Source organism: Prionailurus bengalensis, chromosome B4, assembly GCF_016509475.1.
Source record: "Prionailurus bengalensis isolate Pbe53 chromosome B4, Fcat_Pben_1.1_paternal_pri, whole genome shotgun sequence".
NCBI classification, from domain to species: domain Eukaryota; kingdom Metazoa; phylum Chordata; class Mammalia; order Carnivora; family Felidae; genus Prionailurus; species Prionailurus bengalensis.
Window position 1 is genome coordinate 138,529,499 of NC_057358.1, and position 12,917 is coordinate 138,542,415.

Consider the following 12,917-nt stretch of genomic DNA (forward strand, 5'->3'; position numbering starts at 1 on the left):
CCGCGCTCTGTCCCCTCCCAAGGGCGCCCTCCGCGTGCGGGCCGCTCCCAAGTGCTCAGGCCCCAGCTCTGCACACGTGCACACACCCGTCCTCGCTCCAGCTCACTTCTGGCTTCAGAGGCCTTAACAGCCCTGAAGAGACAGAGGGTGAGTGGGGGAGGGGCAGAGAGAGAGGGTGACACAGAATCCGAAGCAGGTTCCAGGCTCCGAGTTGTCACCACAGAGCCTGACACGGGCCTCGAACCCACCAGCTGTGGTCAGGTCAGATTGTGACCTGAGCCGAAGTCCGATGCTTAACGCTTAACCGACTGAGTCACCCAGGCCTGGCTACAAGTTTCTTAATTCAGATGTTCCTCTCAAAGATTCCCGTGTTGCCCACAATTGTCAGGGATTATATTTAGAGTCTTTGAATGTCACCAGTTATGGAAAATCTTTGTCCTCTGGGAACATAATTTTTAGACAAAATCATGAGTCAGTAGCAGCCAGCCTGAATGCAAACTGGGATTATAGTAACAGAGTCAGGTGTCTTGTCTGAGAAGACTAAATGAAGCAAGGGGACGAATTTTTGACCTGTGGCTGGGAATGGATGCTAACACTTGTTGTTTAATTTTTTGAATGTTTATTTAATTTTGAGACAGACAGAGCGTGAGCGGGGGAGGGGCAGACAGAGAGAGGGAGACACAGGATCCGAAGCAGGCTCCAGGTTCCCAGCTGTCAGCACAGAGCTGGACGCGGAGCTCAAACTCACAGACCGTGAAATCACGACCTGAGCCAAAGTCGGACACTTAACCGACTGAGCCACCCAGGCGCCCCAGTTTTTTTTTTTTAATTTTTTTTTCCAACGTTTATTTATTTTGGGGACAGAGAGAGACAGAGCATGAACGGGGGAGGGGCAGAGAGAGAGGGAGACACAGAATCAGAAACAGGCTCCAGGCTCCGAGCCATCAGCCCAGAGCCTGACGCGGGGCTCGAACTCACGGACCGCGAGATCGTGACCTGGCTGAAGTTGGACGCTCAACCTACTGCGCCACCCAGTCGCCCCCTTTTTTTTTTTTAATGTTTATGTAGTTTTGAGAGAGAGCATGAGCCCGGGAGGGGCAGAGAGAAGCGGACAGAGGATCCAAAGCAGGCTCTGCGCTGACAGGAGCGAGCTCGATGTGGAGCTTGAACTCACCAACCGTGAGATCGAGACCCGAGCCGAAGTCAGATGCTTGACCGACTGAGCCACCCAGGCGGTGGCTAACCCTCTAACACTAGTTTTGAAAGGAATGGCAACATTATTCTCAACATTTCTTTTTTTTTTTTAACGTTTGTTTATTTTTGAGAGAGAGAGAATGTGGGCACAAATGCACGTGGGTGGAGGGAGGAGCAGAGAGACAGGGGGAGAGAGGATCCCAAGCAGGCTCCGTGCTGGGAGCGCAGAGCCCAGTTTGGGGCTCGAATCCACGAACCGTGAGTGAGATCATGACCTGAGCCGAAGTCAAACGCCCAACCGACTGAGCCACCCAGGCGCCCCTGTTTGCCATGTTCCTGATTCTTCGGGACAAGGGGCCTCTTGGTGTCATCCTGAAATGGCATCACCTCTTTAGGGGATGTTGCTTCAAGATTGAAAAACATACTTTTTATACTGTTTACTAGAAATGTGTAGTAAAACCTAACTGAAGCTTACTAAATGGTTTCATCCAAAGTAATTACACCAATAATTCACAAGTTAAGTTTTTCCTAAAAGCTGGTGCTGCCTGACTTTCCATAGAAAGTGCTGTTTAAATGTATTTAAAGACGAGTTCTTGGGGCGCCTGGGTGGCTCAGTCGGTGGAGCCCCCGACTTGAGCTCGATGATCTCGCGGCTTGTGGGTTCGAGCCCCGCGTCGGGCTCCGTGCTGACAGCTCGGAGCCTGGAGCCTGCTTCGGATTCTGTGTCTCCCTCTCTCTCTCTCTGCCCTCCCCTGTTTGCACTCTCTCTCTCTCTCTCTCTCTCTCTCAGAAATAAACATTAAAAAAAAATTTTTTTTAAGTAAGTAAAGATCAGTTCTTGTCAGTAACATCATCAACACAGACGATACCAATCAGGTTTGCACATGAGTGATAGATGTCAGTTAGGAGAACCTTCTGGTCTCAGTGGGGAGTGATTTGGGGGGAAATTGGGCAGGTTTCTGCCTCACGCTATTTAAACTCATCACAGCATGCTTTATTTATTTGAAATGACCACCCGTGATGGCAGATACATTCATATTCTAACTTAAGTATAAAAGGCACATTCCACAGTTATATATAATAAGCAGCATGGGTTTTTTTAGATGGTCCTATCAACTGTGTTTATCAAGTGTGTTAGCATACATAATTTTCTTTAATAAACATTGGTTTCTTAATATGAGCACCTGTTTTGAATTCAAATGGTTCCTAATTCTGTTAGTCCCTGCCTCCTTAAAATCCAAGTGATGATTTTATAAAAATGAAATGAAATATTTGTGCCAGTTATATCCCCATTTATGAGAGTATGTTTCACATAAAACCAGTCCCGGACGGGCTTCGGGGGCGTGTATCCCATTTCAGAAGGCCCTGTGCCTGTCTTGAAATTCTTCATTTTTTAACAAGGGGCCCTACGTTTTCATTTTGCCCTGAGGCCCGCAAATTCTGTAGCCGGTCCTGCGAGATGCGCCATCAAAAAAGAAACCCATGTTCTGTGGTCACGTACTTTGGGAGCTACTGCCTGTCCCTGTTCTCGAAGCTTCACTGCACACACCTGTTGCGATAGAGACTCTGGAAGGTCCTAACTTCCTTTAACTCAGCGTTTCCCAAATTTCTCTGGCCACACAACTTTGTTTTAAGACCTTTATTTCTGCCATAGGTACTTTTTTTTTTATATTTATTTTTGAGAGAGACAGAGTGCCAGTGGGGGAGGGGCAGAGAGAGAGGGAGACACAGAACCCGAAGCAGGCTCCAGGCTCCGAGCTGTCAGCACAGAGCCTGACACGGGGCTTGAAGTCACGAGCTGTGAGATCATGACCTGAGCCGAAATTAAGTCAGACTATTAACCCACTGAGCCACCCAGGCTCCCCGCTGTTGTACTTCTAAAAAGCCAGTGATGTAGCCAAGGTGGCCTAATAGTATATTTTCTGGAACTGAGGGGAAAGCCATGTACCCTTTTATTTATTTTAAATGTTGATTTCTTTTTGAGCAAGACAGAGCACAAGCAGGGGAGGGGCAGAGCGAGAGGGAGACACAGGATCAGAAGCAGGCTCCAGGCTCTGAGCTATCCGCACAGAGCCCGACGTGGGGCTCGAACTCACAGACCGCGAGATCATGACCTGAGCCGAAGTCGGACGCCTAACTGACTGAGCCACCCAGGCGCCCCCGTGAACTCTTTTAAAAGCATGTCTCCAGTCCATCCTAGAATGTTAATTCCTTAAATCTGAGCAATTTCCCATGAAGCAGAACTGCCCCCAAACTTCCTCAAAACAATGGTAATCTGGCTTTTATGATCTTTGGAGAGCGACAGTTTTAGTCTTCCTTAATCAAACTGGAGATATTCAGAAATTTTGGCTCTGAATTTTGTATTTCGAATGTTTTCGCTCATTCACAGGGAATTTTTAGAGTATGCTCTTCAGACGTAGAATCAAATTATATTTTCGTCCAATGCTGTATTGCAAACTCTGATTTTGTTTCAACATTTCAGAAATGGGGCACCTGGGTGGCTCAGTCAGTGGAGCGTCTGACTTTGGCTTGAGTCATGGATCTTGCAGTTCGTGAGTTCAAGCCCCATATCGGGCTCGCTGCTGTCAGCACGGAGCCCGCTTCAGATCCTCTGTCCCTCTCTCTCTCCGCCACTCTCCTGCTTGTGCTCTCTCAAAAATAAATAAAACATTTTTAAAAGTTTTTTCAGAAACACTCCCGTGTGTCGCTCCGATACTCTGCCTTGCTTCTGGGACAAATAGCACCCCACAGGCGCCCTGAAGGTTGTTTTGCACTGTGGTTTCTCCAGATGCCCTTGGGGGCCCAGAAATAGGGAACACATCATGCCAAGGGTCCAGATGCAATGTCACTGACGTGTTTTGCCCATTGGCAGAGTGAGTCTTAAAATCATGAGCGGCTTATGCGTTCTACATTGAAATATCCCAGGAGGAATTGGAAATAATGCTTCGGCCCGCCTCATTACTGATCTGTAGAGCACATTATAAATCACAGAGGTCGCGCAAAAGCTGTCATTTCTTCTGCTCTGCACACAGATCTGGTGTACGTTTTGGCCAGCAGCACAAATCATGTATGTGCATCCGTTCTCTTGTGCCCCACCAGATTATAATCCCTTCTGGGCATGCTGGCTTCAAGTAACATGGCCAACCGTCTCTTCTTCCCCCCTCAGAAAATGGCACAACCAGTGGGCTCGGATGCAAAGGGTACGGCAACATACCGTGGGGGTTTGGCACTTGTTCCGGAACGGAGCGCTAAAGCGCCGATTTCAGTCTTATGCACAGGGAGACGAGGGTTCTTGGAGACTTTTCCCAGTCTGTCCCCAAAGAGCAAGGACTTAACAACGCTTGTTTGCTTATCGCTATGCAAACTTTGCCAACTTTCTGAGTTCTGTATATCACGTGTCAAGTTTATTCCCTTAGCCGTGTTAGATAACGATGGATGTCTCCAAAGTTCGTAAAATGGTAAAATTGAGAACTATTATGGGATGAGCGAAATGGGTGCAGGTGATTGAGAGGCACATGTGTTTCATTAGAAAATAAAGAAGCCAGGGGGATGAAAAGTACAGCTCAGGGACTCGAGCCAGTAATATTGCAGTAACGTCTGGCAACGAGGCTCGTCGTGGTGAACACGGCATCACACGTACACCTGTCGAGCCACCATGTTGTGCACCTGAAACCAATGTGACATGGTGTGTCAATTGTACTTCCATGATAAAAATTCAAAAGCTATTGCAATTTAGGAGCTCAGAGAATATTATAAAATATTGGGGCGCCTGGGTGGCTCAGTCGGTTGGGCGTCCGACTTCGGCTCAGGTCACGATCTCGCGGTCCGTGAGTCCGAGCCCCGCGTCGGGCTCGGTGCTGACAGTCAGAGCCTGGAGCCCGCTTCGGATTCTGTGTCTCCCTCTCTCTCTGACCCTCCCCGTTCATGCTCTCTCTCTGTCTCAAAAATAAACATTAAAAAAGATTTTTTTAAATAAAATATTAAAAGTGCTTTGCGAACATTCTGTTGTTAGCTTTCCTGCCCAAGTCAGACCTTCGTCGTCTTAGCCATGAAATCTCCACCCAGTGTCAGGAAGTGGTGATTATTATCTTACTGACTTACATCCTTAGTTCTCTATGTGTGTCTTCATGTCCCCGATTAGTTTTGAGGTTAAGGATGAAGACTGCCCCATGGGTGATTTGGAGACCGTGGCTGTTCATCAATTCATTGATGATGAAGAGGACTGCCTGTCACCAGTTAATTGACCTTTTCCGGTGTTTCTTCGCAGCCCTTTGTCATACATGACATGGAGACACTGTGCATGGCCGAGAAGACTCTGGTGGCCAAGTTGGTGGCTAACGGCATCCAGAACAAGGAAGCAGAAGTCCGCATCTTCCACTGCTGCCAGTGCACGTCCGTGGAGACGGTCACGGAGCTCACGGAGTTCGCCAAGTCCATCCCTGGCTTTGCAAACTTGGACTTGAACGACCAAGTCACTTTGCTGAAGTATGGAGTTTATGAGGCCATATTTGCGATGCTGTCTTCTGTGATGAATAAAGACGGGATGCTGGTAGCATATGGAAATGGTTTTATAACTCGTGAATTCCTAAAGAGCCTAAGGAAACCGTTTTGTGATATCATGGAACCTAAGTTTGACTTTGCGATGAAGTTCAACGCGTTGGAACTGGACGACAGTGATATTTCCCTTTTTGTGGCTGCTATAATTTGCTGTGGAGGTAAGTCGTTGACTTAACCTGGTGCCATGTCACCTGCAGCCTCCCGATCTGAAGAACTGCCGTAAATGTGGTACGTGCGGGAGTAGGGCACGTGGAGCGTGTGCTGGCACGTGGGAGGGCATCTGAGCCCCTGCATCACCCCTGACAAGAATTAAGTGAGAATTACATCCTATCGTGTCATATTACAGCATACATTAACATATGCAAATAAGTAGGGGCGCCTGGGGGGCTCAGTCGGTTGAGCGTCAGAAGTCAGCTCAGGTCATGATCTCGCAGTCGTGGGTTTGAGCCCCGCATCGGGCTCTGTGCTGATGGCTCAGAGCCTGGAGCCTGCTTTAGATTCTGTGTCTCTCTCTCTCTGCCCTTCTCCCATTCGCTCTCTCTCTCTCTCTGTCTCAAAAATAAATAAACATCAAAAAAATTTTTTAATTAAAAAAATACACAAATACCTATTTGTACATTATATAAACGTGTCCTATTCATAATTATAATGCTATATACATAAGTCTATTTCTAATTATAATCATATCAAATATATATTAGGTATAATGGCGATATAATTTGATCTAACGTATCTCGTATCTAATACATCTTAGATAGAATTATGTTATACTATACGGTGTATAATATTACTATTATATGATTCTATTATTACAGGATTATGTCCATGTTACCGACAGTATTGTATAGAGTGCCATATAGATGTTAGCACAGTTTTGTTCACTGTTGGTATATTTATCCTATTTCATAGTGAAAATCATGAGTAGCTAACTGGAGATTGCAGTTTGCTTTGCCAAGGACATGGATCCCACGGAAGGGAATCTGGGCTTTCGCTGGCTCTGCAGCTCCCAGAATCTTGGCTCCCCGTCACGTTCCTTTAAATAACCCTGTCCTGGTATAAGAAGGTCCTCCCTGCACTGTAAACTCGGCTGACCTTACCCAGCCTTGGGGGAGACCGAGGGGGCGACCGCCCCCTCACGCTGCCACACGCTCTTCCGTCCCCCCGGGTGCGCGCGCACGCAGAGTTGAGGCTGGCCACGACCGCCCGGACTCCGGCAGCCCGGCGAGGCCTGCCCCTGTTCCCATCCGTCTGCACACAGTCAGGTGGAGGGAGTCCTCGCGCTCTGGCGAAGCGTGTGAAGTTGCAAAACGGCTGTACGTAATCTACCGCCGTCCTTGGGGTGCTCGAGATGGAGAGAAGCAATGCACAACTATTTATATGTAGGGTGACCACAGTTCTCCAAAGGAAATGACAATCCTAGATCAAGCCTGTATATACAGAAAAGTGGTGAGGTCCATTAAACCCATATGATACATTAAACCTTTGTTTTTGAGAATCTGTCTAAAAAGTTAATAATTATAGGGGCGCCTGGGTGGCTCAGTCAGTTGAGCGTCCGACTTCGGCTCAGGCCATGATCTCACGGCCTGTGAGTTCGAGCCCCGCGTCGGGCTCTGTGCTGACAGCTCAGAGCCCGGAGCCTGCTTCGGATTCTGTGTCTCCCTCTCTCTCTGCCCCTAACCCACTCGCATCCTGTCTCTGTGTCTCTCAAAAAAAAAAAATAATAAACATTAAAAAAAAATAAAAAATGAAGTTAATAATCATATTTGTGTTACAACCGAAAAAATAAAAACCCCACATCCTTAGCAACCCTTTAAAAAATCCTAGCTAAGGAGCAGGGCTTTACAGGGAGTACTGCCTGTGGGGACAGCGGTGGGGGTGGGGTACTTTCCAGAGCAAAGGCAGGACACGTGGTCTCAGACCGGCCCGGGAAGTCTGGTGCTGGGGTTGCGCTACCCCGGGGAAGGCACCCGCTGTGAGTGTTGAGCCTTCCCGCGCAGATCTCAGACCTTGCCTCTCTGGCTTCGGGCAGCATCGTGTCCAGCTGGTGTCTGCCCTCCTACCCGCATCTCACTCTACTTCCTCTTTGGCTGAATCATGTCGGAAGACTCCTGCCTATACTGCAAAACCCCCTCTGAAACAATCACCACTCCTGAAATGGTGGCAGAAAACCTGGAAGCGAGTATCTAGTTTTCACTCAGGAAGAATTTCATTTCATCTTATGCAGCATTGGTTGTTTCCATCATCACCGGAATGTAAAGTTCTCCTAATGTTCTGGGGTTCTTCTCCTGACCAGTGGTGATCAGGTAAATGCATAAGGAAAGGGCCACGCTCTGAGGGAGCTGGTCGAGTTAAGGCCGTATAAATATTTAGGGCCGAGTATCTGTGCTGTCTGCCCCTACTAGGCCCAGTAACGTTGTCTTCCAGCTGAGTCATTATCGAAAGGCAGGCAGTAGAAGAAAGAAGGGTCAGGGACGCCTGGGCGGCTCAGTGGGTCAGCCATCTGACTCCGGCTCAGGTCATGATCTCATAGTCCATGAGTTTGAGCCCTGCATCAGGCTCTGTGCTAACAGCTGGAGCCTGGGGCCTGTTTTGGATTCTGTGTCTCCCCCTCTCTCTGTGCCCCTCCCCTGCTCACACACTCGCTCTCTCTCTCTCTCTCTCAAAAATAAATAAACATTACAAAAATTAAAAAAAGAAAGAAAGAAAGGTCATACAAGGGGCGCCTGGGCGGCTCAGTCGGTTGAGCCTCCGACTTTGGCTCAGGTCATGATCTCACAGCTTGTGAGTTTCAGCCCCACGTCGGGCTCCGTGCTGACAGCTCGGGAGCCCGGAGCCTGCTTCGGATTCTGTGTCTCCTTCTCCCTCTCTGCCCCTCCCCCGCTTGTGCTCTGTCTCTCAAAAATGAATAAATGTAAAAAAAAAAAGATTTAGAAAGGTCACACAAAATAAGGAGGTTTGCTTTCCCACACTGATAAATAGTTACAAGGCGCTAACGCTGTGACGATCCCAACCACCTCTTCTTTCTTTCGAGGATAGATCGGCCGGGCCTTCTCAACGTGGGACACATTGAAAAAATGCAGGAGGGCATCGTGCACGTGCTCAAACTTCACCTGCAGAGCAACCATCCAGACAACATCTTCCTCTTCCCAAAGCTCCTGCAAAAAATGGCAGACCTCCGGCAGCTGGTCACCGAGCACGCGCAGCTCGTACAGGTCATCAAGAAGACGGAGTCTGATGCCGCCCTGCACCCGCTGCTGCAGGAAATCTACCGGGACATGTACTGACGGCTGCGAAGCGAACGGCGAAGCGCGCGGCTCTCCGAGGGTCTTTCCGAGGCGACAGCCCTACCACGCGAGAAGTGGGAGCCACGCCCACTTGGCACAAATTCCACCGTTCTCACCTTAGAGAACGGGACGAAAGCTCTAGGTAACCGGAACCCTAGTCCGCATTTCTCTCTCTCTCTCTCTTTTTCTTTCACACCAGGACTTCTCAGAGCGTGCCCAGTACTGACAAGCTGGTGACAAGTGGCTAAGATGCAGTTCTTGGGAAGTCAAGGGGAGTGACGCGCAGCGGTCTGGCTTTGACTCACCCGGTGTTAGTGCAGATTTCTTCATGTCGCGTTAGCAATTTACTGTCGGATTAACTGGTGACCTCGACATACGTGGTCGGCCTCCTCTTTTCCCCACCTTTTGACTCTTGTGCTCCTGTATCGTTTTGAAAACTAATCGGCACTTTTTAACTTTTATGATCCTGTAAATCTAGAGGAACCCAAAGGTTAGGTATGTAAAAAGCGGTAAAATATTTATTGGGAAGGTGTTAATTCTGTGTCCCGCGTTTGAGGAAAGACAGCATGCTGGTTTTTAATCGGAGGATTTAAAGTTTCCGAGATATGCCTGATAAGCCATCGGGATGCAGCGGTCGGTTGGTTTTCGCTGTCTTTGTGGTTGTAGCTAGTGCGCAGCAAAGGCCCGTTTCCAGGTTTGTGTGGAAGATCCCAGGAAGCCACGTCCCAAGACCGCCCCTGGGCTTGACGGCCTGCCCGTTTCGAGCTGGCGTCTGTGGGCAGCAGGAGCAAGACAAACAGAAAGTATGTCAGGCTCTCTGTTCCCCTGACCTCTGTTTCCAAACCTGAACCGACCGAGTCAGGTTGTCTGGGGGCCACGAAAGCGTTTTCAGGAGCAAACTGACAAATGGTCTGTCGATGTTCCTCTGAGCCCTGTGTGTCAAGGCAGCTCCTTGGTCTTTTCCTGTGTCACTTTTTCAAATGGGCAGCTTTATTTTTTTAACCCTTGGTGAGAGCAGCTGCTCCCGAGAGTGGAGAAAATGAGGCAGACACGGGCCAGGGCAGGGGTGGTGGGGGGGCACCTGGAGAGTGAGGGGGGCAGGCACAGAGTCCTTCGTGTGGTAGCTTTCCCAACACCTAAAATACTTATTTCAGCCTTAAAGGTCATTTCTCAACCTCGGTCTGGTTAGGAAAGCAGTGTTGATCGTGGTTTTTGTCTAGAACATATGGACCCGGAAAGACTCTCTCTTTCTGTCCACCATGGAAGGTGAGCGTCCCATGGGAGGGTGTGCGGCGGTCCCCGCCCTCCAAGCCAGGCCGGGCTGAGCCTGCCAGGGCTGAGGCTTCCGGTGGGGGGCGGGGACACCGGCCACCTCTCCTCCCAGCAGCACTTAGGACCTGGTTGTGCCCTCAGCGCCCCTCCCCCTCTGTCTTTAGAAAATGTGGCTCTAGCGGGTCAATGCTATTTGCTGTTGGAAGAATGATCAGGATTGAAATTGATCAAGTTCCCAAGATCGGCACCCCGGGAATGCAGCCACAGAGAGGGCAGCTGAGGTTTCAGCTGGAAAAGGCAAACGCTACAACGGGCGCATCCTTTTCAGAATTAAACGTGAGTGGTACTTTCCACTTTTCACTTTGTGGAAAGATCCAATTAAAGGATCTGTTGGAAGCAAGTAAAAGTATTTCCACATATGGATGACACCAGTCAAGAGGTCATCCGAAATCAGAAGGGAGCTCAGCTTTGAGTCCGCGTCCTGCCCTAGGACGGGGCTCCCTGGATCTGTGGGGCCGAAGGGCCGTGGCTTGTCCACAGGTTCAGGGACAGAGGCTACATTCCGATGCCAGGTCCTTGCTGCCTCTGTTGACCACTGGCCTCTCTCCTGAGGTGCCCCAGATAGACGCCGTTCACAGACGTGGCCTCGGAAAGTGAGCCTCGGGACCCAGGCTTTCAGAAGAGTCGCTCACACCGTCTCTATTTTCATGAAACTTATTTTTGAAAACTCCTTATTTCATGCATCCTGTGGCGACAGGCTGACAAAGCCACAGGTCCTGCGTTCCTAGCGTTGGCGAGCATTTGGCACTCTCGGGGCCCAGCTAGACTCCCAGCCGCGTTCCCGGTGAAGCCACAGAGGAGGCCGCGGAGACCTCAGCTCGAAAGCCACTTGAACTCGTTCACGTTTATCACACATTCGTTTTAAATAATAGTCACTAATCGCCCCTCAATATTTTGGGTCACCTATTGAAAAGTTTCTCAGACCACTGACAGTCAGGTGGACAAACTGTTCACCAGTTCAAAATACTGTAGCATTTCCAGTAGGGACTCTTTAAACTGCACGCAGTGCCTGCTGGGTTTCAGTTGACGTCAGCGTGAAGTTCAGTAGATGGGACACAACAGGTTCAAGAAGCCTCAAGCCAGAGCCCGGAGCCCTTCCTCTCCTGGTGGACTGGCCCACGGGGCGACTCCCCTCTTCACCAAGCCACAAATGCCAAACGCCCGGGAGACCACAGGATTACGAACGGCCTTTGCAGGGCTGACAAGGATGAATCCTGAGCCCGGGAGCCAGCCGGACCTCTCCACCCGATTCCCCCGACGTCCCTCCTCTTCTGCCTCCTGGGCAGGTCCGGCCGGGCGTCCCACACGCTGAATTCTGCCCCTGCCACCCTGAGGGCTGCACGCGCCCGCGGCCGTTTCGGCGAGGCCCAGCATCATCAAAACCAGGGTGCTGGCCACTGCATCAGCACGCGGGGGAATCGCCGGGGTGCCGGAGAGCTGCTCCGTCCGTCCCGCCTTGCTCGAGTTTCCCTGCAGCCTTCCTCAGACTCTTGGACGAGACTCATTGAGAGCATCTTCCTAAAGAGTATGCATACGTCTACACGAGTAAGAACGTGAAGTCCAGGAGAAGAAACGTGGTGCCCAGGGCGTTCCAGAATGCCCGCAAGAGCTGTCGCTGTGGTCAAGGGATTCTTTTCGTTTTCAAAGCGAGAACGTTTCTTTCCGGGTTTTGGATGCATTTCTTACTCTGGGCCGTCCAGAACTCTAAGGAAACGAGCAGCCTCAAGGGCCGTGTGGCGGTCCCCGAGACCGGGCAGCACCCCACGATCTGAGCAGAAGCTCGAGGCACAAGTACCATCCTTGGTTTAACGTCTGATGAGAAGTAAACTGTCCATTCAGCCACTACTGTTTCCCCAAATCCACAGTGTAGCAGCTACCTCAATGAGCTACATCAAAAGGCACTGTTAAAATTAAGGTGCACAAAACGCGTGGGGTCCTCCTGGAGCATCTGGAGTCAGGCTCACCTTTCTTTGCTTGACTGCGCACACAGAGATGGAAGGTTATAGCTTTCTGAAGGCACTCTTGTTGTTTAAAGGGAGCCTCGGAGATACACGTGTGCAGAAGTTGCTGCCCCGTTTAGCGGGACAGAGTTTGAGCATAAGCCGGGTCTAGGAGACATGACAAAGGTCACTGCCTGCATTGACCTGCCCCGCCGAGGGCCCCCCTCCGCCTGAGCCTGCTGGCTGCCTAAGCCTGCCTGACGAGGGTGGGAGGAGGTGCCTCCGAGCAAACCTAGCTGGGCCGTGACTTTCCAAGGGCTCACCCCTGGTAGGTGCACCTGTGGCCCTGTGCTGACTCTGGGCCTTCCCTGCCTCTTGCTCCCTTCTTCAAACCACAGTGGCACCAAGCACATTTGATACTTAGCCACTGGATACATGATGGTTTCCTTGTCTTGACCCCGTGGCCACACCTGTCTTTGCAATGTCTTACGAACTTGTGTTTAAATAGGGGGTGCACAGTTTCAACCAAGTTCGGTGCTCTCAAGACCGACTGGGCCGCTAGCCTGGCCCTACGTGGGGCGCTTCCGCGGAAGCAGGGAAAGCCAGCCAC

General features: G+C 50.2%; 1 protein-coding gene across 1 annotated transcript in view; it reads left to right on the forward strand.

The window, feature by feature from the left end:
• PPARA (peroxisome proliferator activated receptor alpha) overlaps window positions 1-9,151 on the forward strand; it is a 66,656-nt gene extending 57,505 nt beyond the window's left edge. Inside the window, exons 7-8 of the mRNA XM_043562919.1 lie at window positions 5,462-5,909; window positions 8,788-9,151. Of these exons, the coding sequence (XP_043418854.1) occupies window positions 5,462-5,909; window positions 8,788-9,035 (696 nt within the window). The 3' untranslated portion in view covers window positions 9,036-9,151. The remainder of the gene's footprint in view (window positions 1-5,461; window positions 5,910-8,787) is intronic.
• The last annotated feature ends 3,766 nt before the right edge of the window (window positions 9,152-12,917 follow it).